This window comes from Staurois parvus, unplaced genomic scaffold, assembly GCF_062004578.1.
Source record: "Staurois parvus isolate SC_StPar_1 unplaced genomic scaffold, SC_StPar_1.0 ptg000498l, whole genome shotgun sequence".
Taxonomy (NCBI): Eukaryota; Metazoa; Chordata; class Amphibia; order Anura; family Ranidae; genus Staurois; species Staurois parvus.
This window is the reverse complement of record NW_028318294.1, coordinates 774,952-800,283: the sequence shown is the minus strand read 5'-3', so window position 1 is coordinate 800,283 and position 25,332 is coordinate 774,952. Positions and strand designations below refer to the sequence as shown.

The 25,332-nt window shown below is 40.0% G+C and overlaps 1 protein-coding gene across 3 annotated transcripts in view; it reads left to right on the top strand.

The window, feature by feature from the left end:
- CPNE2 (copine 2) overlaps nucleotides 1-25,332 on the top strand; it is a 263,539-nt gene that overhangs the window by 199,729 nt on the left and 38,478 nt on the right. For all 3 annotated transcript variants that reach the window (XM_089689791.1, XM_089689792.1, XM_089689790.1), the window contains one exon: nucleotides 12,486-12,619. In XM_089689791.1, the coding sequence (XP_089545917.1) occupies nucleotides 12,486-12,619 (134 nt within the window). The remainder of the gene's footprint in view (nucleotides 1-12,485; nucleotides 12,620-25,332) is intronic.

Here is a 25,332-nt window from a genome sequence, read left to right as displayed (position 1 = left end):
CATTGCGTAATGCTCTCTCCCTAGGCAATGTGAAATGCCGTTGTCCTCTCTGTACATATGATATGGCTTTTAAAGCTATTCTAAAACTGCTGATGCAGGTATTCACTAATTTTACCACTAAATAATGTATTTGGGTTGTAACATTTTTAGTGCATGACAGGTGAAACGAGCAATAGAATTACTATCTTGCCTCAATTACAAGGTAAGGAATATATCATTTCAGGTAGGTTAAATTACAGATAATAGATATGATGTTTTACAAATACTCTTCAATGTTAACATGTCTTTTGAGACTTATCTAACTTGTACATTAGGCACAATGGATCTTTAAAGTGTTACTGTACCTCTTGGCAAATACAGTTGTGTTCAAAATAATAGCAGTGTGCTGAAAAAAGTAAATAAAGCTCAAAATCCTTCGAATAGCTTTTATTTCCATACACACAAATGCATTGGGAACACTACACATTCTATTCCAAATCAAAACATGAAGAAAAATAGATCAAATTTGTGTTATTCCTTGAAGAAAAGTGAATATTAGACTGTTCAAAAAAATAGCAGTGTTTGTATTCTTCTTTACAAACTCAAACATTCACTATATAAACTGAAAAATGTTTGAAGATTTTGCTTTCCTTTGAATCACTTAATGAATATTTGGTTGTATAAGCACTGTTTCTGAGAACTGCTGTACATCTGTGTTGCATGGAGTCAACCAACTTCTGGCCCCTGTGAACAGGTATTCCAGCCCAGGATGATTGGACTACATTCCACAGTTCTTCTCTATTTCTTGGTTTTGCCTCAGAAACTGCATTTTTGATGTCACCTCACAAGTTTTCTATTGGATTAAGATCCGGGGATTGGGCTGGCCACTCCATAACGTCAATCTTGTTGGTCTGGAACCAAGATGTTGCACGTTTACTGGTGTGTTTGGGGTCATTGTCTTGTTGGAACACCCATTTCAAGGGCATTTTCTCTTCAGCGTAAGGCAGCATGACCTCTTCAAGTATTCTGATGTATTCAAACTGATCCATGATCCCTGGTATGCGATAAATAGGCCCAACACCGTAGTATGAGAAATATCCCCATATCATGATGCTTGATATCACCATGCTTCACTGTCTTCACAGTATACTGTGGCTTGAATTCAGTGTTTGGGGGTCGTCTGACAAACTGTCTCCGGCCACTAGACCCAAAAAGAACAATCTTACTTTCATCAGTCCACAAAATGTTGCGCCATTTCTCTTTAGGCCAGTCAATGTGCTCTTTGGCAAATTGTAACCTCTGCAGCACGTCTTTTTTTCAACAGTGGGACTTTGCGGGGGCTTCTTGCAGATAGCTTGGCTTCACATAGGCGTCTTCTAATTGTAACAGTACTCACAGGGAACTTTACACCTTCTTTGATCTTCCTGGAGCTGATTGTTGGCTGAGTCCTTGCCATTTTGGCTATTCTTCTATCCATTCGAATGGTAGTTTTTCGCTTTCTTCCACGTCTTTCAGGTCTTGGGTGCCATTTTAAAGCATTTGCGATCATTTTAGCTGAGCAGCCTATCGTTTTCTGCACTTCTTTATATGTTTTCCCCTCTCCAATCAACTTTTTAATCAAGGTACGCTGTTCTTCTGAACAATGTCTGGAACGACCCATTTTCCTCAGAATTTCAGAGAGAAATGCACTGTAACCATCATGTACAACATTTGCTGCCTTCCTTCCTTAAATAAGGGCAATAATTGCCACCTGTTTTTCAAAGAATGAATGACCTCACTAATAGAACTCCACACTGCTATTATTTTGAACATGTCCCTTTCAATTAGTGATTCAATTACACAGAATCAGCAGCATGCATGTCATGACTGTTGGGTCTGTTGGATTTCTATTACTCTACTACACCTGCTAGTAAATTATTTGCCATGTAGAAATATCATTTCTACCAAAAACTGTGATTGATCCGGTTAGTGATGTCTGACTGCTATTATTTTGAACACAACTGTACATCTGGTATTCTATGGAATCATTCACTACCTTCTGAAAGGTGGAGATTGTTATTGAAAGTATATGTAAACCCAATTACAAAATTCTCATACAAGCTTTAAAGTGTTACTAAACCCACAACAGTAAAATCAGTCTGTATATGCAGTAAAGCATGCTTGTTATACCCACTGTGGAACCTAAGGGTTTAATCCTCTGCGTGGTGTAAAAAGGCTGTTTGATCCTGACTACTCTGATCCTCCCCTTCTTTCAGAGCCCCCTCTTATCTCCTGATAAGGCATATTGTGTGTAGTCACTCTGCACATGCTCAGTTTGGTGTGTATTGCTAAAGAGGTTTCCTTTTTCTTGGTAGAGTACATGTGATCAGCACAGGGCCAATCCGCACTGTCCAGACAGAGGTCAGGGGTTCTGCATCCTCCTAGAGCAAAATGAAAACTCTTCCTACAAGCTTTAACATGTGCTCAGCTGGACACTGATAGAAGTCACAAGACTGCTCTAACTGTTGATTAGAAAAGGTGTTTAGCAGTTTATATTTACTAAAATAATTGCACTTCCATGCTCTGTGTACAGTGGGAGACCAGATATAGTGAATGCAGGGTCCTGGGTTTAGTAACACTTTAACATGGTATGGTCATTTCAAAAGTCACTTGTAATATTTTTAAATTTGTAGCTTTCAATTCAGTTCAGTTCAATTCAATTCAAAAAGCTTTTTCAGAAGCACAAAAAAATAAACGGGGAAGGTGCAAACACCTTTTAAGATTTGTCATTTAGTACCTGGACATGTGCATTTTTCAGGTGGCACTGTCAAATTTTTCTTTTTTTTTGGGGGGGGGGGGGCGTGGGCATGTTTTAGTCCAAGCTGCATTCATTAGTGTGACCCTTCACTATGGGCCCCCCCCCCCCCATACTTTTATTCCTATTTTTGCATTTACATTTTGGCTGACAGGATGGTTGTCATGGTGGGTTTGCTTTTTTTTATCACTGTAAACACACGTGAATGCGCACTAATGCTACTGCAAAAATGTGGCTTTTTACTGCGTTTTTCCTGCTGCTAAACTCATGTAGGAGAAAAAAAGTGTCAATGGCATACAGTGTGCTTGAGGCTTAAGGAAACTCAACCTGAGAAAGGCCAAGCTACCATCCATGGAGCGCATGTATGTAGAGAGGAAGTGGTGGCAAAGGGGCCTCAAAAGATCAGCAGTGCTGAGATGTAACATAGGTTGAATAAACAGTGACAACAGTATTTTATTTAGAAAAACATGGCAGTTGTTTATAAAACATGGAGCTTTATCAAACTGTATGTCATTCAATTAGAGTTTATATCCTGATACAGTACTTCTAGGATCCGGGCCTGTACTTCCAGGAACCTGGTCCATCTTGTCCACACCGAATTTTATGTAGTTATGGCTGGTTGTGCGTGTAAGCATGCTGGCATTCATGCCTTAACCTCCCTGGCGGTATGATCATGTCAGGAATTTTGTGCTGAAAGCGGTACCATTATTTTGCATGGAAATATGTAGTTTTTAATTGTAGGCTGTAATTTTTAGGAATAACTCACTGAAATCTGTCCGCACAAGAGTCTATTAAACATTCCGGATATGATAAAACTTGAAACACAAAATCATAAATTATAATTTAATTAATAATCATAAAAAATAATAATATAATAATAATCAATTTAATTCAATAATATAATCAAACCAAAAACACTGAAATTTGAAATACAGAGGCAAATTCGCACATCGCTGAGCAAAGTCGCATAATCGTTTTCAGTGTCTGATGACGAATTTCCCCACAAATCATTATCACTCAATTCTGCAAGTGGTTCTGATTTACTATCGCTGTTCTAAAACCGCTTTTGATGTAAAGGGACGCTTTTTGGCCGCCATGGACTTTTCTAAGTTTTCAGGCAGAAAGAACAGTCAAAATGCAGGCAGGGCACAGGACAAAGCAGTGGGGACAAAATGTATGTGAAATGCAGTGAAAAAGCAATGACAGCAAAAATGTCATTTTTTAAAAATTTCAAATTTCCCGCCGGTTCCGCCGCCCGAACGTTCCGACGTCACGGGGACCGGAACACGGAAGTCAGATGCCGGCATCCGCCGGAGGAGATGGACGGGGACGCTGCAGGGGACACATCGTGGGAGCGAAGGACAAGGTAAGTGCTGCAGGGACCCCCAGAGAACGCTGCATGGTAAGCCCGAGTGTAGCTCGGGGTTACCGTCCTTGGTATAGAAATTCTACCCCGAGCTACACTCGGGAAAACCGCTAAGGAGGTTAATGTGCGTTGGCGTGTGTCCTTGATGCTGGGCATGCACACAGACCAAGAGAGGTAGTTAAACTCCTTTCCCTATGGCACCTGGTGCTGTGTCTTCTTGTTAGCCACCGTGTTTGATATTATCGGGGTAATATGATATCTCTCTCTCTGGAGTCTGCAGCTTGGCATTGCATGTCATTATTAAGCTTGCGATCTCCCAGAACTTCCAGATCCTTCTCTACCATTGATTCCCCCAGTTGTACTCCCCCTAGTATGTATGATGCATGCATATTCTTAGCCCCCAAGTGCAGAACCTTACATTTATCAACATTGAACCTCATTTGCCACATAGTTGCCAAATTAAACAATGCATTGAGGTCGGCTTGTAAATTGGAGACATCCTGTAAGGACGTTATTCCACTGCACAGCTTGGTGTCATCTGCAAAGACTGAAATGGGACCCTATAGCGTTTATAAATATATTAAAAAGTTATATATATAAAAATATATATAAATAATATATAAAAATATATTAAAAAGGGTCCCAACACTGAACCTTGGGGTACACTACTGACAACCCTAGACCATTCAGAGTATGAATCATTAACCACTACTCTTTGAATACAATCTTTTAGACAGTTTTCTATCCATTTACATACTGATTTTTCCAAGCCCGTGGTACGCATAGGAATTTTGTTCATGTTTTTTTTTCAAATTATAGTCCGGCCCCCCAACAGTGTGAAGGTCTGTGAACTGGCCCCCTGTTTAAAAAGCTTGAGGACCTCTGCCTTTGAGGATATCAGAGCTGCATATCATTACACATATGAATCATATATATATATATATATATATATATACATACATACACACACACACACAGTTGTGTTCAAAATAATAGCAGTCAGACATCACTAACCGGATCAATCACTGTTTTTGGTAGAAATGATATTTCTACATGGCAAATAATTTACTAGCAGGTGTAGTAGAGTAATAGAAATCCAACAGACCCAACAGTCATGACATACATGCTGCTGATTCTGTGTAATTGAATCACTAATTGAAAGGGGCATGTTCAAAATAATAGCAGTGTGGAGTTCTATTAGTGAGGTCATTCATTCTTTGAAAAACAGGTGGCAATTATTGCCCTTATTTAGGGAAAGAAGGCAGCAAATGTTGTACATGCTGGTTACAGTGCATTTCTCTCTGAAATTCTGAGGAAAACGGGTCGTTCCAGACATTGTTCAGAAGAACAGCGTACCTTGATTAAAAAGTTGCTTGGAGAGGGGAAAACATAAAGAAGTGCAGAAAATGGTAGGCTGCTCAGCTAAAATGATCGCAAATGCTTTAAAATGGCAACCAAAACCTGAAAGATGTAGAAGAAAGCAAAAAACTACCATTCGAATGGATAGAAGAATAGCCAAAATGGCGCGGACTCAGCCAACAATCAGCTCCAGGAAGATCAAAGAAGGTCTAAAGTTCCCTGTGAGTACTGTTACAATTAGAAGACGCCTATGTGAAGCCAAGCTATCTGCAAGAAGCCCCCGCAAAGTCCCACTGTTGAAAAAAAGACATGTGCTGAAGAAGTTCCAATTTGCCAAAGAGCACATTGACTGGCCTAAAGAGAAATGGCGCAACATTTTGTGGACTGATGAAAGTAAGATTGTTCTTTTTGGGTCTAGTGGCCGGAGACAGTTTGTCAGACGACCCCCAAACACTGAATTCAAGCCACAGTACACTGTGAAGACAGTGAAGCATGGTGGTGCAAGCATCATGATATGGGGAGGTTTCTCATACTACGGTGTTGGGCCTATTTATCGCATACCAGGGATCATGGATCAGTTTGAATACATCAGAATACTTGAAGAGGTCATGCTGCCTTATGCTGAAGAGGAAATGCTCTTGAAATGGGTGTTCCAACAAGACAACGACCCCAAAAACACCAGTAAACGTGCAACATCTTGGTTGTGGCCAGCCCAATCACCAGATCTTAATCCAATAGAAAACTTGTGAGGTGACATCAAAAATGCAGTTTCTGAGGCAAAACCAAGAAATAGAGAAGAACTGTGGAATGTAGTCCAATCATCCTGGGCTGGAATACCTGATCACAGGTGCCAGAAGTTGGTTGACTCCATGCAACACAGATGTACAGCAGTTCTCAGAAACAGTGCTTATACAACGAAATATTAATTAAGTGATTCAAAGGAAAGCAAAATCTTCAAACATTTTTCAGTTTATATAGTGAATGTTTGAGTTTGTAAAGAAGAATACAAACACTGCTATTTTTTTGAACAGTCTAATATTTACTTTTCTTCGAGGAACAACACAAATTTGATATATTATTCTTCATGTTTTGATTTGGAATAGAATGTGTAGTGTTCCCAATGCATTTGTGTGTATGAAAATAAAAGCTATTAGAAGGATTTTGAGCTTTTTCTCACTTTTTTCAACACACTGCTATTATTTTGAACACAACTGTATATATATATTTTGGAGATCTCCAATGGATTGACCAATTCATACAGTATTTCTATACCCCCTCCACCTTCACCAGACAATCATAATTTTCAACAGTCCTTATACATACAGTATGAGTTCAAAAGGTGTCAGTAGCTTGGTTTTAGTTGCCATACTATATGAATATTATATTACTACACTTTTTATAATATATAAAGAAATTAATAAAGATGTTATAATATTTAATATATAGAAATGGCAAATTACAAATACATAGCTAGCTAAAACTAATAGTTGGTTGCTGTTGTTTCTGTGCAACGAAATCATTGAGTGTAGGTACAGCTACTGACAATGTTACTGTGACATGTCATCTGACACAGATCGATTTCTACACGTTGATTTCAGGTTCAATAATGCAGAGAATCCCGATTCACAGTGATAAGTAGTTCTGTAAAGAATCAAAACATCCTTTGCCCTTAAACTGATTGTAAACATTTTTTTTAATAACAAACATGTTATACTTACCTGCTCTGTGCAATGATTTTGCACAGAGAAGACCCGATCCCCCTCTAGCAAATTGCTTGCTGTGGGGGCAGTTGTGCAGGCTCAATCCTACTCTGCTTGTGTGGCTCAGCTTCTTCCTGGTTTTGAATGACAGCACTTTTGTATGGACAACTCTTTCAGCATCATTGTTGTCACCCCTGTGTACTCTCTCCCATACCCATTCTAATGCAGGCTGTGCCTACGCACAGGTTCTCTTCTTGTCCTATTGTCAGCTGCAAGGACAGTCAAAAGCTATTAAGAAACAAGGATGGTTGACTTATACTTTAATGGCTCAGCTTCTTCTTGGTTTGGAGTGACAGCACTTTGTATGGGCAACTCTTTCAGCATCAATGTTGTCACCCCATGCCCATTCTAATGTCACCCCATTTTAATGCAAGCTGTGTCTACGCACAGGTCCTCTTCTTGTCCTATTGTCAGCTGCAAGGACAGTCAAAAGCTGTTAAGAAACAAGGATGGTTGACATATACTTTAATGGATGGAGCAAGAATGAGACCAGGGGTTATTTTTGCCCATAGATGGACTTCAATGATTGGGGCCGCATGCTAACTTAGTAGCTAACTTTTCTTCACAGCTTTGGTATCCTTTGTTCCTGTCCGTATGGAGTATGCATGTTCTCCACATGGGACTTCCTTTCACAATTCAGAAACAAACTGGTAGACTATATTATTTGGCATTTGAACAGATTTACTGAAAAGTGTGTGGAAACATTTCTGTAAAACTCTGGTAGCATGCGTTAGATTGCTCTGGGGGCAGGTAATGGTTCTATCTCTGCTTGTTTGGTACAAGTAAGGTTCTCCATATGTTCCAGTGAGAGGCAGATCAGTAAATTCTCCTGCCCCTACTGGATTTCTCATTGGGGATATATGAAAGATTTATCAGAGCTGAGCAACATATTGGGTTAGCATAGAATCAAGAGAGGCCTTTCATAGATACTGCTGGACCGAGAGATCTCTTCACTGGGTCCCTGGAGACCCTTGGCAGCCCAGCAGGAAATTATTATTGTACAGGATTTATATAGCGCCAACAGTTTGCTCAGCGCTTTACAAAATGAAGGTAGACATTACAGTTACAATACAATTTGGTACAAGAGGAAACAGAGGGCCCTGCCCGTTAGAGCTTACAATCTATGAAGTAAACTGTTCACCGTTTTACAAAACAAGAACTATTAAATGGCTAAATTTATCATGGACTCATCAGACCAAATTTGGCTTTGGTCTGTTCTATTCTTAACTACTTCTGTTGGTGATGTATATCTTCTCACACATTCGTTAACTTGAACTTCCTTTCATAGCTGCTATAACCAAAAAAGTGTAAACAGAAGGGGAAGTTGTGGTATGAAGTAGCTCTACAGAACTGTAATAAGAAACTAACTAAAACATTTGTGTGCTTAGCAGACCACGTGCATAGGATCAAAATAAACTATGCTTCATCACGTTAAAGTTTTTAGAGTTGATTGTTCATTTTTACAAGTCACTATAAATATATACTGTTTATCTAAAAATGTTATATATATATATATATATATATATATATACATATACATATACATATACATACATACATACATACATACATACACACACACCACGGATCCCTTGTAGATGTAAAAAACAGCAGCTGCTGTTTAAAAAAGTATGAAACGGTACTTCTTAACTAGAGTTGAATGTTCATTTTTTACAAGTCTCTATAAATTATAAATATATACTGTTTATCTATAAGAAAAATAAATACTAATAAAAGAAAAAAAAAATTTATATATATATATATATATATATAGTATTGGGGTTCGCTCGGCAGCGGGTGTGTGTGACCCCCTGGATGGGGTGCACAACACAAAAACACAGGCCCAGCACAACATTAGTGGAGGTGAAAAACAAAAGGGTGCAGTTTATTTACAATATTTACAGGAAAACGTCAAACCAAAAAGAAACATCAAATAAAATCCTGGCCAACTTGGCTACTTACTGTACAAATCGCTTCCCTAGCTATCCACTAGGTACAGCCTGATGCTATACCTAGTCCTTGTTAGTTGGAGGCTAGCCACACAGGCTTTTGTCTCCCTGCACTCAGATAGTATGTTGCTCCCCAGTCAGTTCAGGCACAGATCTGGTTCCAGGTTGGAGCAGCTCCCTAAGCAGGCTGGGAAGTTTTATCAAGGCCTTAATGAGCCCAATACCTTCAGCTGGGCTCATTACCTTAGTGCTGAAGAACTCAGCACTTCCCTCTAGTGGAACAAATCCTCATATAGTCTAAACCTTGGACAAATGTATCGTCCATCCAGGACGCAACCAGGTGATTTCACCTGCCTACTGTCACATACCCCCCCTCTTGTTTCAACCTTGGGGTTGTAACACCAGTAGCCAGGCAGGCATGAACCCGGGATAAAGCATCCACATTTCCCATCTGAACTCCAGGGCGATGCTTTATCGTGTAGTTAACTTCTTGTAGGGCCAGGAACCACCTATTCACTCTTCTATTGGTCTCTTTATTTTGAGCCATCCATTTCAAGGGAGCGTGATCCGTGACCAGGTAAAAATGTCTGCCTAGCAGATAGTACCGAAGGGAATCTAGAGCCCATTTTACCGCTAGACACTCTTTCTCAATCGTGGCGTAATTTTTCTTGTGAGACTTAAGCTTTCTGCTCAGGTAGATTAGCGGGTGCTCCTCCCCCTTCCAAACCTGGGACAACACTGCTCCTAAGCCAAAATCGGATGCATCCGTCTGGACCACAAAGTCTTTTGAGAAGTCTGGTGAGTATAGAACTGGCTGGCTACATGAGGCCCTTTTTAAAGACTGAAATGCTGCTTCAGCTTCTGGGGACCATTTAACCATGACCAACTCCTTCCCTTTTGTCAAGTTGGTTAGGGGCACTGCCAGAGAAGCAAAATGGGGAATGAATCACCGATAGTAGCCAGCAATTCCTAAAAAAGCCCGTACCTGCTTCTTGTTGTTTGGGCGTGGCCAACTCTGTATCGCTTTAACTTTGTTGATCTGGGGTTTTATTACTCCTCTCCCAATAGTGTACCCAAGCTACCTGGCCTCTTCCTGTCCAATCGTACACTTTTTTGGGTTGGCCGTAAACCCAGCTTTCCTTATTGAGTCTAGTACAGCCTGAACTTTTGGCAAATGTGAGGCCCAATCTGCGCTATGGAAATCACATCGTCCAGGTAAGCTGCAGCATACTTCTGATGGGGGCGAAGAATTTGATCCATATTGCGCTGAAAGGTGGCCGGTGCATTCTGTAACCCGAACAGCATTCTTCTTTACTGGAATGACCCTTCTGGGGTTAAAATGCAGTCTTCTCCTTTGCTGACTCAGCTAGGGGTATCTGCCAATATCCTTTCGTCAAATCGAGTGTCGTCATGAACCGGGCTGCTCCCAGTCGGTCGATTAATTCATCTATCCTCGGCATGGGGTAGGTGTCAAATTTTGTAACTTTATTTAACTGTCGGAAGTCATTACAAAATCGCCAGCTCCCATCTGGTTTGGGCACCAACACTATGGGACTGGACCAGTCACTCTGGGACTCTTCTATCACCCCCAAATCCAGCATTCTCTGCACTTCCCCATGTATTGCCTCCTGACGGGCCTCTGGGATTCTATAGGGTTTTAGTTTTACCCTTTCACCCGGTGGGGTGATAATGTCATGCTCCACCCCAGAAGTTTGTCCCGGCAGCTCACACTCCGGTGGGGAGAACTCTCACTTTCCCAAGTTTCTTTGGTAATATCTAACAGCCCCCTTGGGTGTCTCCCATAGAGCAACTCAAAAGGTGAAAACCCTGTAGAGGACTGGGGTACCTCCCGGATGGCAAACATCAAATAGGGTATTAAATAATCCCAACCCTTTCCATCCTTATCTTCCACCTTCCTTAACATTTGTTTCAAGGTTTTGTTGAACCTTTCAACCAACCCGTCTGTTTGGGGATGATACACAGAGGTGCGCAATTGTTTTACCTTGAACAGTTTGCACAACTCTTTCATCACTTGGCACATACATACCACGGATCCCTTGTAGACTTGTAGATGTAAAACAGCAACTGCTGTTTAAAAAAGTATCAAACGGTACTTCTTGACTATAAATAAATGGGAATATGTAACAGCACTAGCTGTTACATATTCGCTCACTAAATATAACATCTAAACCATAAATCAAATCATCCTATTAACATTATCCAAATGGATATATAAAAAAAAGTGTAACAATTCATAAAATAAATATATGCAACAATTCATGATTAAAAAAAATAAATCATATGCAACAAAAATATTTCAATAAATTCATAAAAAATCTTGTGCTAATGTTGTTGCAACAAAGTGTCCAGTGCCTAACGTGTCCAGTGCAATAGTGTACCACGTTTATATACAATGTTCCAAAAAAGTGTCCCATGTTTCAAAATCCACAAGTGAAACATCCACCAGTCACACTAAAATACTCACCAGAACTATGGACCCTTTAATCAATGGGTCACCTCTTGCTCAATCAAATATCCCCAGTGATTTCTATACCAAGAGACGGTCTCTACATAAATCCATTCTCAGAAAATGTGGGTGGAAAACAAGAAAAAACAGTTATCATATAAAACCATCTTTATTAAGACCACATTAAAAACAAAGTAGCATACTCACATGTAATAAATGTCATTCCCGACATGAAAGGATAACCGCAATCTCTCTTAAAATTGTGCCGGCTCCAGCTATACAAACTGGCTGCAAGCACATGCAGACCAAAGAGATGACACCGAACAAGGCCCTACCTACGCATTTCATCATGATGCCTTCAGGGATGGTTTTCTGGATTCCAATTTTGTTTGTATATGTTTACTTTGGAATATTTTTATTGTACATGATTTATTTACTTTTATTTATTTAATTCATAAATTGTTGCACGTTTCTTTTATGAATTATTGCACATGTTTTTATATATATATATATATTATTTATATCTTTTTTGATACTTTTAATAGGACGATATCATTTATGGTCTAGATTTTATATTTAATGAGAGAATTGTTGGAGCCAGCACTGTTACATATTTCCATTTATCACTGTAAACTATGGCATGACTGACTAGATTCTAGTACTTCTCTTGAGGAAGGATTAATTACTGAATACACTGTCTATAGGTAACAATAATATAGTGTAACCAGCATTAAAGTGGTTGTATGTAACATGTTATTCACTTAAATATTATATTTTGATCTTAACCCCAAGATGACTGTTTTGTACCTAGGTTGGAATTGACTTTACAGCATCAAATGGAAATCCACGGGATTCCTCATCTCTACATTACATTAATCCTATGGGAACCAATGAATATCTCTCCGCACTTTGGTCAGTGGGACAGATCATCCAGGACTATGATTCGTGAGTAAAGTGATTTTAATTTCTGCATACAATGAGAACACGCATCTTTTCTTCAAAAAAGGTCATGTTTTTAAATGTGTTAGGAAAAGTCAGCTCTTTTGTCAGAAAAAGTTTTTTCCTTCTCCATAAAGTGAACCCATGGCCAGACCATGGGCAATCAAGTATTTTTTTTTTTATCAGTAAATGAGCATTAAAACAAGAAGTTCATTATCTCTGTAGCTTCAGGCATTGTGGAGCAATGCATCTTCAAAGTTCACATGAGAAGCAGCGACGTTTTGTATTTAGGGGTCTGAGCAGTTATATCTCCATCTGATATTGTTTTCCTGGGCACTTGTTCTCGGTTTTCCATGCTAGGCTGAATGAAAAAGGAACAGATCTCTCTGCACAAAAGCAAAGTGGATGAAGGAAACCCCCCACCAGGAACATTGTATTCTGACAGCAGGACTCCACACTGTCAGAATACACTGATCAGCAACTGCAGCAGCTGATCAACAAAACTTTTCCAGCTGGCCAGTTTGACAAAAGCCAATCTAAGGGTTGACTTCTGTTGAACAGGGACAGCCACACATGGAACCCTGCTGAAACTGACAAATTTTGATTGTCCATGACCAGCTTAAGTCACTGCTGGGAAGAGGGGAGCAGAATGAGCAGGACTGTTCAAGTAACACTTGCTTCAGCTGTAAAATTGTAGAATGGAAAACTCTACAGTGCCTGCAGCTACAGAGGCCAAGGTTGGTATGTTTTAAAGCTTATTTACTTCTCATATTATAGAATACTTACAGTAAATGTCCATAGCTTGGCCACAAACTGATTGGCTGCTCTCCTGTGTAGTAAGAGTCTTACCTGTCCTTCTAATAAGGGACATCTCTCTGATTTTTGAAACACTCTAATCAAGGCAGTTCTCATATGTACTGCACTCAAAGCCGGATTTATAGTGGACTGATAACTGGACTACTCACTCAACGGCTAGTAACTCTCCTAGTCCAGCAATTAGCTTCTCTTCATAGATGCACACAGGAAAGCCTTTATTGAGTCCATTCAACCTATTTTATTTTAACTGAAGCCCTGATGAAGGGGGTGTTTTCTGTACCCAAAAATGCATTGCATGTTTTTAGTCCAAACCAATAAATTGGTACTCTTTTATTATTTGGTCTGGTGCATCTTCCATTGGTGCATGTTTTTTTTTCTTGTAATCTGCTGGGTACCCACTCCACTGGAGGGTAGCCCTGCCGTTTGTGAGCAGCCTAACCCAAGTGAGTTCATCAAATATTTTTTTTCCTATTAATACTTTATATGAACTCTAATCAAAGTCCCAGTGCCTCTTGGATGCTTTTTTCTTCATTAAGGTCCAACCAGTAGACAGTGATGCAATCTTTACCCTTCTGTTGTGTTTCTTAAAGTATGCTTGTGAAGATTTTTTTTCTGTATCCAAGTCATGGTATAGCTAGTAGTATTTACTCACTGGACTTTTTTCGTAATGTTGAAGGTGTTTCCCCACTCATCCAAGTGGTTTCTTCAGTTTAGTTGAGCATTTATACTGACACAACTCAATCACCTTAGTCCAACTAAATGCTGATTGTCCAAGAACATGATGGCAGTTTTTGACAGTCTGTGAATTCACCCTTCTCTAATTACATAATCAAGTTGCCATGGTATCTGGGACAAATATTAATTGTTTACATGGTTAAAGATGTGCATTGCTGTGAGATCACCAAGGTAAAGATAAGTGACATATAGATGCTGATTTAATAAAACTGTAGGGTGCAAAATCTGGTGAAGCTGTGCATAGCATCGCATTGTATTGTTATTGTACTGTCTCATGTATTGTCTCCCATTGTAATGTACAGCGCTGAGTGAACTGTTGGCGCTATATAAATACTGTAAAATAATAATAGTAGCCAATCAGCTTTTAACATCAGCTTGTTCAATTAAGTTTTGCCGAAAAAACTGGAAGCTGATTGCTTTCTTTGCAGAGCTGCACTAGATTTTGCACTCTCAAGTTTTAGTAAATCAACTCCATAATGTCAAAGGACATACTCCTTTTAGGGATGAAGGTAGTTCCAGCACTCTAATCTTTTCTGTTGAGAAACCCATTGCTTGCCTCCTCTTATAAGAGACAGTTCTCTAACTTGTTTTACTCGGGACACTGATTCCCTACCTTCTAAAAGTGTTAATAGTTTATTTTTATCAATCAGCAAAGTGAAAAAATGTACATGAAGAAAAATGCAAATGAACAAAAGATACATTTATGTCAATTCAATATTTGGTGTGACACCCACATTACTTCCATTGGGGAGAGCCATACTTTGGAGGACTGCTGGTGGCCATTATGAGTACAACTTCAGGCGGAACAGCACACTAAGGGTCTCTGGAAGTGTTAGAATGGGTCAGAAGCACTCATGGGGTTGGGAGAATGTTTCAATAATGGAGGAGGAGACTACAGAAGATTCTTGTAAGCCGCTGTCAATCACAAAGGTGAGGGCTGGGCTATGGAACAAGAGGAGCTACTGTCAAACACTCTTACCTGCCTTGTTAGCCTCTCAGCTGCCCACATCACTAGGAGCACTGACAGCTGACAAGAGTGTTTGACAGTGGCTTCTCTTGTTTTTAAAATTCACAGCAACTAAGACTGGTTTCGCCCAATGCCTGGGTTGTTCAGATCTGAATTAACACTGGAAGCATACGCTCAACCGGTGGCAATGCTGCAGGGGATTGCTGAGCCTGCAGACAGTTGCCATCATCAACAAACAAGAGGAAGTCATTGGTAGAATCAACCAGCATTTTCATATAAATTCAGTGTATCAAAAGAATAAAAGACACACAATATTATACCCATTTTATGGGGGTTTTTTGGGGGGGGGGTGGGTTGCTTACTGATCCTTTTAACGGACAATTTAATTAGCGGTACAGTAGTCCTTTAGCCTATTTGCCTGCAAGTTCCAGTGATGAAATAATCTTCGGTAAGAGACAGTTCCCTAAAGCCTCTTTGCCTGACAAAGACAACAAGGAATTCTCGAAAACGCATACAAAGTTTTAGATTACGCTTTTTTTTTCTAATTAAATTTAGCATCACACACTAAATAGCCAATTATAGCAAGAATTTATTGGCATTCTCATCTTCTCCCATTTTATCTTCCCGTTATGATGAAGACATATCTTTACATGCCTCCTAATGACACGAATTAGTGTGTGACGAGGTATTGATTCCTGTAGTGGGTCAGCCACAGCAATCCATCTTCTATTGGGTTACAATGTCTATGGGGAGTCAGGTTACTGCTAATAGCTAATATTTTTTCCTGACTGGCATTATTTGAACTGTTTGAGTTCAAATGGAAATACATCATTGCTGTCTTGTTTTTATGGTAGACCAAGAACCAAGCACAGCCATACTAAATATTAGTATACTAAGACTTCTTTAAATAATAAAAAAAAAATGTTTTGGGACAATTCTTTTCTTTAGCTTTACTTATTTTGTCCCTTCCTAAAATTCTGCATCTACAAATACACTTACATAGTTAGTCTAGCTAAAAAAAGACAAAAGTCCACCCAGTTCAACCATTAAAAAAAAAAAAAAAGTTATCCTATACCCACAGTTGATCTAGAGGAACGCAAAAAAAAACCAGCAAAGCACGATCCAATTTGCTCCTGCAGGGAAAAAAATTCCTTCCTGATCCCCCGAGAGGCAATATATTCCCTGGATCAACTTTACCTATAAATGTTAGTATCCAGTTATATTCTGTGTATCTAAGAAAGAATCCAGGACCTTTTTAAAGCAATCTATTGAGCTGGCCAGAACCAACTCTTGAGGGAATCTATTCCACATTTTCACAGCTCTCACTGTGAAGAAACCTTTCCGTGTTTGGAGGTTAAATTTCTTTTGCTCCAGACATAAAGAGTGCCCCCTTGTTCTCTGTGATGACCTCAGGATGAATAACTACACCGAGTTCACTATATGATCTTGCCTGTCCAAAGATCCTGGTCTTCAGGTCCCAGTCACCGGCATGTTTAGTGAGTGGCCGGCTGTAACTCCTTGCAGCTTCGCAACAGGCTTCCCATTGCACGTGCGCAAACCACGCTGTGCTGTGTGAATAGTCCTGCAGCCTGCTGGGCACTCTGACATGTCCCAGAAGGCTGCAGGCAGGGAGAGTGGGGAGCGAACTTCTGGTGGAATCGCCTAGGTGATCTGACCAGAAGTGGGAGCTGGCATCTGCCAAAACTAGGTGCCCGCTCCCCCAAAAAATAAAAACATTCAAAAGTGTTAGAGCAGGGCGGGAGGAGGAGTAGGACATAAAGTGGAACTTCTTTTTTAAGGTGATGTTTCACTTTAACTAGTGTGTCCTATGATGGTTCTATGCTTGCCTATGCTGGTCTGTCAGTATAAAAATTTACCTATATAACCTATCTAATTTCAAAAAGAAAACAACCATCGCTGGGCTTTTTAATTTGTTCATACTCCACATCGAATTATTATCAGATAGATACACACTACTTCAGGTAATGTCCCTTGGAATTACTAGCAAAAGTCACTTTGTCTGGATCTCTTCGCCAGTGTCCACTCCTTATGTGTTGAGAATCTGGTGTGTGCACCACCCATCTTGCTTCTGGATCAAGTCACAAATCCAAGTCTGGATCATAAACACCATGTCAGTTAACCTTTTATCAGTTGTTCAGAACGGTCAATTAAATATTCCATGCAAAGTAGTTGTCCTTTTACCAGGGAGTCTTCATCATCCAAGCATGCCAACATTTCACCAGTATAACTTTTTCAAAGGATTAAATGTTTCTTCTCAGTTCCTCCTTTATATTCAATTTCTCCAATCGGGATCCATATTAATTAAAGAAACACCAGAGAATTTGGCTTGACTAATGAAAGACTCCCATTGATGAGTAGAAGACTCCTGGGCAAATTTTGGAGGAGGAACCAGACACTTCTATAGGCTGTGTCACCTTAGAGACCCTTTAAATGGCAGTAACATACCAGCAAGAAGATCACTAAGAGATCAGAGAAACCACTTACCTGCTTTTATAGTCGTTACGTCACTCCTGCCTCATTGGCCATCGACATTCTTCAGCGAGGGCATGATGCCATAGCAGCTGGTGAGAGCTTACTTTAGCAATATTGTTGCAGGCAAGTTGCCAGCAGTGACGAGATGGCCATTCTGATATGGTCCTAAAACTACTTATGATGGCCATACAAATGAATGAACCAAGGATCAATCATAAACTCACTTTATTAGGTACACCTGTTCAATTGCTTGGTAGCACAAATTGCTAATAAGCCAATCACATGGCAGCAACTTAATGGATTTAGGCATCTAGATGTAATGAAGTTGACTTGCTGAGGTTTAAACCGAACATTAGAATGGGGAAGAAAGGGGATTTAAGTCACTTTGAACGTGGTATGGCTGTTGCTAGATGGGCTGGCCTGAGTATCTGAAAAACTGCTGATCTACTGGGATTATCATGGACTACCATTTCTAGGGTTTACAGAGAATGGTCCGAAAAAGAGAAAATATTCAGTGAGTGGCAGTTGTGTGGACGAAAATGCCTTGTTGATGCCGGAGGTCAAAGGAGAATGAGCAGACTGGTTCCTGCGACATTCAGGTGGTAGGGTCAGAATTTGGCATAAACAACATAAAAGCATGGATCCATCAACGGTTCAGGCTGGTGGTGGTGGTGTGAGAGAAATTGCTTGTTGGAAAGCATGGATCCATCCTGCTTTGGATCAACGGTTCAGGCAGGTGGTGTAATGGTGTGGAGGGATATTATCTTGGCACTAACAAGGTGTACTTAATAAAGTGTCCGGAGAGTGTGTATTTTGATTGTTCTTTAGCTAGAAAAACTATTATCCCACACAAGCAGAAACTTTTTTGATTAACCTCTTCACGCCGGCCAAACGCAAATGTGCGGCCTCCCGGCGTCTGGGCCTGGATGCTGAGCGGCCGCACATTTGCGTTCTATTAAAAAAAGACATATGTGCTGAGAGCGCACGCCCTGCGGGCTCCCAGCACACATGTCCGGTACTCACAGAAAGGTCCCGATCTCCTCTTTCGATCGGGACCTTTCCCGATCATGTCACATGACCCTAAACCCCGCCTCCCGGCTTCTGAAACCCTTAAAGGGCCGGGAGGCGCCAGCGCAAAGGGGTTAAGATTTTCAACCAGTGGTGATCGTTTATTGAACAAACTGCCTTTTTAATGCTCATGGTTTGTAAAAGATACAATTCTTTTATTGACACTTTTGTTATATTAAACATTTTTTATCTATAATATGTATGGAAAGCATTAGGTGTACAGTATAGTATATTTTAAGCAAGCAAGATGCATGCTTTACACAGTGTGCCCAGCTATGTGCAGAAGCATTCACTGAACAGTCAGATGACACAGTACAGGCATATTTCCAAATATACAGCTGTGCTGTTCACGGTCTAATGGTAACTTCCTTATCACAGTAGTTATAGAAATATAATGTAGTCAGCTGATAAGATAGATCTTGGTATATGAAAATTGCTCATTGCATTTTACTGCATGAAAGCCACGATAAATGCAGGTAGGTATTTTTTGTGGTTGTTATGAGAAGCATTCATTTTGTAAAGCGCTGCGCAAACTGTTGGCGCTATATAAATCCTGTATAGTAATAATAATTATGTAATAGAAATTATTTTCATTGCTTCCATTCTTCCAAAATGGCTAGAGTGTGGGCAAAGAGTAAAATCTGTGTTGGACCTTTGACACCTCGAAGATCATTGCTGATTCATGTGCCACTCTAAGGGCCCGTTTACGCTAGGGATTGGGGGGCCAGTAAAATCACTTGGTTGAGCCTCTTTTTTTAACTAATCCAACACAACAAACACTTTACTCCTGCGCTAGGAAAGGACTCAGTAGACCCAATAGGAATGTTCTGGAATTTTCTGGAATATGCACTGCTTGCTCCCCTCAACAGACCGGGGTGGTCCGAATACACTGGATACAAATGGAGAAACAGAAAAAGGGCGCACCGACAGTGCATTATCGTTTAAAATAATTTATTGAAAAAACAAAAATAGGTATCATACTCACAATGGACATAATAACACAGGCATGTCAAACTGAACAAGGTGTATGATCCAAACAACATCTGAGTCCATACGATGGAACCCTGGATGACCAACTTAGCCAGTTGGTCATCCAGGGTTCCATCGTATGGACTCAGATGTTGTTTGGATCATACACCTTGTTCAGTTTGACATGCCTGTGGTATTATGTCCATTGTGAGTATGATAGCTATTTTTGTTTTTTTAATAAATTATTTTAAACGATAATGAGCTAGGTCGGTGCGCCCTTTTTCTGTTTCTCCATTTGTATCTTTTTTTAACTGACCTTCAAAATGCTACCTTTTATTTGTCAATTTATCTGTAGCAGGACATCCTCTTGCTAAAAATTAAGGCTGGGTTCACATATATGCGGTGCGGTATATCGCATGTGATTCACACAGGAACCGCACCGCATTCCTGTGCAAATCACATGCAAATTGTGTGTGGTGCGATCGGAGACATACATTTTGTATGGCTCAAATCACACCGCATCCACACCAAAAAGGTTCAGGACCCTTTTTTTAGTCCACGCTAGAATCGGATCGCATGGGCATTCACACCCATGTGATGCGATTCTGCACATCCCACCGCATTTTGCGGTTTGATTTTGGGGTGTTGTTAACATACCTGCAGCGGTTCACATGAAAGGGGTGAGATTGTGATGCGCTGCGGAATGCGCACAGAAAAACGCTGCGAATTCCGCACTGCATTAGTTGAACCCAGGCTAAAACAAATTACACTGCATCTGATCACCACAAAGCAAAAATGCTATTTCATTCATTTTTAATATTTAAATTCAACTTCCCCCATTCATCCATGTATCCATGCTTTATTTTACTTCAATGGCCGTGGCCATCTTGAGTAGGGGAAGATGATTCATGTAGCATGGATTTCGTAAAATCCATCTGCCCTTAGTTCAGGCATACAAGCAGGAGGGCGTTCTTAGCTGAGAAAATCCCTCCTCCCCTCCAGAAGACCCCGGGATGTATGACATCATGGGGTTTATTTACTAAAGCTGGAGAGTCCAAAATCAGACTCCCTTCTGCATAGAAACCAATCAGCTTCTAACATCAGCTTGTTCAATGAAGCTTTGGCAATGAAACCTGGAAGCTGATTGGTTTCTATGCAGAAGGGAGTCTGATTTTGGACTCTCCAGCTTTAGTAAATAAACCCCCATTTGTCTAGGTAAGGAACCACAAAGTAACTGAAGAAACATGACAAAAAGTTTAAAACAAGTGAACATGATATACTGTACATTCTACTTATATAAGTTTATATATATATATATATATATATATATATACAGTATATATATATATATTTATTTATTTACTAATGCTGGCAACATAAGGATTAAAAATAGTCAATGTTGATTGGAGAGTGTCCACGTGTCCACTTTGACGGAAGCGTGGTGACGCCATTCCGGTACGGACTGCAGCCGCCATCTTGGTACTCCCAACCTCATACACCCTGTACTGTTTAATACAGCGATTGCCTTTTGGGTCTGCAGATCCATTTTATACATGTGAGTAGATTTTTTTGTGTCCTATTAACAAAGTATTTACTTACTACACTATGGGAGCTCTTTTTGATCCTTTCTTGTGAGGATTTTGGAGGAGAAGGAGATTTAAAGTTACACACCTTTAAGGACATTGGTATTACTGCTTGCTATATATGCCATGGAGAGGAGCCTTCGTTTGTCTTACCACTGAGATCCATCCGGTCTGGGATCATTGACCTGTGTTTATGCTTTGTGACTCCTTTCGGGTCGCAGTTGGAAGGATTGCCCGGTTGTTGGAGTCACTGAGGTTTCACGGCTTTGTGCTGAAGATACACGTTTTGTGTTTTTTTTGGGGACTATTTGTTTGATGCCACATTTTTTTGCCATTGACATTATTTGTTTTCCATTTATTATATATTTTACTGCATTTCATCCACTGAACACTTTGAAGATTCTGTGTTTTTATTGTTCACCATTTTTTGTTCACAATTTATCTTTGTTGCCACTTGTTTTTACACCTCTTAGGTTCGTTTCCTTTTGCACATGAGTCATATGTTTTTCTGCCGATTGTTCACTCACTGTATGAATCAGTAGCGCAGCACTTTTTTGCACTTTATTTGCTTTTATATTGATTGCTCACTCACTTCATGGATAAGTAGAGCAGCAACATTTCTTTTATGCTTTTTTTCTCACTATTTGATTATAGTTAGGTGTTAGCAGCCACTTAGGTTTGGTTTTTAGTATATCTGGCAGCACAGGAAGCTTCTCTTTTTCCTTTCTCAATGAGATACTTTGGTAATGAATTTGATCGTATTTTGAACGTTCAGATTATTGGATTGTAATCACAGATATGTGACGATGGGATCTTCCAGCGGTTGACCAAAATCCACTTTCCCCATGTGTGGCATTATGATTGAAGGTTTTCAATACTGATCAATCATTTCTAAATGGAAATATTGATTGGAAAAGAAATCAATCATGCATTGAAGAGTGTATGGTCACCCTCAGTCCGCTGATTCCGAATGGTTACCGGTTTCAAATGATAAGCTTGCATTGTTCCGCTGTTTCCGTTTTGCCATCTGGTGGTCATGCTTGGTAATACAAATTTAGCAGTAAACAGAAAAGGAACCTTTTACTTAGTTTTAAACTTTTTACCAACTTCTTTTTATTGATTTTTTTCATATATAGAAGTACAAAAACAGAGCCAATTGGGCATTCTTTGGCTTGCTTTAAATACAAATAGAAAAACACGAAACTATATAACAAATTGTAGCAAAACCTTACTTTCTTGCGCAGTAAGTTCAAAGCAGAAGAGGTATAAAGATACAGAGGTAACACATTACTATATCCAGAAGCATCTCCCATGATACTAAAACTCACTCTGCTCCTGATTATATTCGCACACATAGTGGACTGTAATACTACACAAAACCGCCTCTGCGAGTAACCGCTATAGGCATCACCAGCAAGCTCTGATCCTGGGAAGTCACCTCCAAGGAGGCATTAGTGGAAGCTGAATTAGGCCACACATCCAAAACCTTAAAACATTTCTTAGGACAACCCCTAGAGGTACATGTAAATTTGTAGCGCGGGATAGCTGAATTGACTAAATGCTTCCAGTATTCTAGTGTAGGGGATTTCTACTTCAGAAATATAGCTTTCCTGGCATAGAATAAGAGAAGCCCTAGAAGGGTTGGAATGCTCTGGTGGGGGCAGGGGCGTTCCTAGGGTTGTTGTCACCCGGTGCCGGAACACTTGGTGACACCCCCTCCGACGATCCCCGCAGGATGGATCTGATCTGCAAATTAAGCATAATGGATTAGAGTCTCGTGGAGAGATCAGTTAACCCTGTATAGGTCGCAAGCCAACGATCCCCACAGAATGGATCAGATCTGTGGATTGGGGAGAATAATGGATTAGACTCCGATCCATTATGCCCAATCCACAGATCCGATCCATCCTGCAGGGATCATCAGCTTGCATTAAAACTAACCTTTCCGGAGGGATGTCACATTCAACATGCTTGGATGAAACAAAGTGAATAAAAAGTTTAAAACATAACAATTAAACATTCCAATAAAACCTCTGATGAATAATCCATTTAAATCTATAAGATATAAATATGTGAAAAAGAGAGATACACAGATCATACCGCTCTTTTATATTGCCTGGATGATGGTTGCCAAAAGGAATAACCAAGAATTTTTCCTATTTTATTTATTTCAGGTACTTATATAGCGCTGTCAATTTACACAGCGCTTTACATATATATTGTGCATTCACATCAGTCCCTAACCCTCAAGGGGTGTACAATCTAAGGTCCCTAACTTACATTTATACATACATATACTAGGGCCACTTTAGACAGGATCCAATTAACCTACCAGCATGTCTTTGGAGTGTGGGAGGAAATCAAAGTATCTGGAGGAAACCCACGCAGGCACAGGGAGAACATGCAAACTCCAGGCAGGTGGTGCCTGGTTGGGATTCGAACCAATGACCCTAGTACTGCCAGGTGGAGGTGTTAACCATTTTGCTATTGTGCCAAATGGATGATTATAAGGGGATCTCAATATAAAGAGCGGTATGGTATGTGTATCTCTCTTTTTCACAGTTATAACTTTTATATTTGAATAGAATATTCATCAGAGGTTTTATTGGAATGTTTAATTTTTATGTTTTAAAGTTTTAATTCATTTGTTTCATCCAAGCATGCTGAATGTGACATCCCTCCCCCACTGATTTATCCAGCCCATTAATGGGAGTGAGTCTCAAACCGTATTTATTTTCCAATGATTTTTATTGAAAAGTTTTCATAATACAAATAACATCTAAGACAAATGTCATGATATATATCACAGGAATAAGTCTCAGTACTTGTAGCTCCATAAAGCACATGAAATGAGCATTAAGAAAAACATGACAAATATTGTAGAACAAATACACATGGGCTCACCCAACCACGTTATATGGAGGAGTGAGAAATGACATAATAAAATAATAGAAGAAATAAAGAAGAACAAGAGAAGAGAATTAAAGAAGAAGAACAAGAAGAAGAAGAACAAGAAGAAGTAGAACAAGAACAAGAAGAGAAAGAAGAAGAAGAGAAAGGAGAAGGAGAAGAAGAGAAAGGAGAAGGAGAAGAAGAGAAAGGAAAAGAAGAGGGTCACCTAGGGAAGGATCAAGATGCGGAGATATATCGAATCCATGGGTCCCACGTTTTATCAAATTTAGTAGTATTGTGTCAAACCGTATTTAGATATATAATGGAGGCTGATACATCTTGTCTAACTGGCTCTGAGGAAGAAGGGATCTCCCTTTGAAACGCGTCAGCCATTCTTTTAGGGTCTTCCTCCACTTGGGATTCTCACAGGACTCTGGTCCAATTGGCCAGTATTGGATATTATATGCTTATGAAATGTTGGCATTTGTGAGTATGCATCTGTTTTATCCTTCAATAAATTTCTTGGCGCTGAGGTAATGCGCAAGGCTGGTGCGCCTTCTTTTGTTCTTATTTTGCAGCAGGGGCCAAAGGATTAACCAGATCCAGTTCGGTTAAAAACTTTTGAATTACTTTGGGCTTCACCAAAACAATTCCTTCCCTGGAATTAATTTCTCTACTTTATCTTTAAAAACTGAATACTATCAACTAAAACATATGCATGTGATGCACATTTATTATCCTACTTCATATGAACCCTGTGACAGAAGTCACTTTGGGTGCGGGGCCCATGGAACACAGCTCAATTTGGAGAGGTGGGGGAGACCCCTGTCTCAGCTCCCTATATCCCTCTTATGTGTAAATCACCCTGTGCCTGTTAGGGGTACAGGGTGATCTGTCCTAATATTGGGGTGGGGGGTTGTTGATTGTTTAATGTCATGTGGTTGCATCCCATTGTTCTATTGTATGTCTTGCTTTGGAGCAGGGGCGGACTGACTACTCATGGGGCCCTCGGGCAATAGGGGATCATGGGGCCCCTGTGTCCTTGCCCAAACTCAAAAAAGCCTATGAAAAAGGTACCAGGGGCATCTCATGGGGCCCCCTACTGACCCCGGACCCTCGGGCAGTGTTTGTGTATTAGCTTAGTGGGGGGGTGTCTCCAGCAGCCTTCCCTCCTGATGAGACTGTCTGCTGGTGTG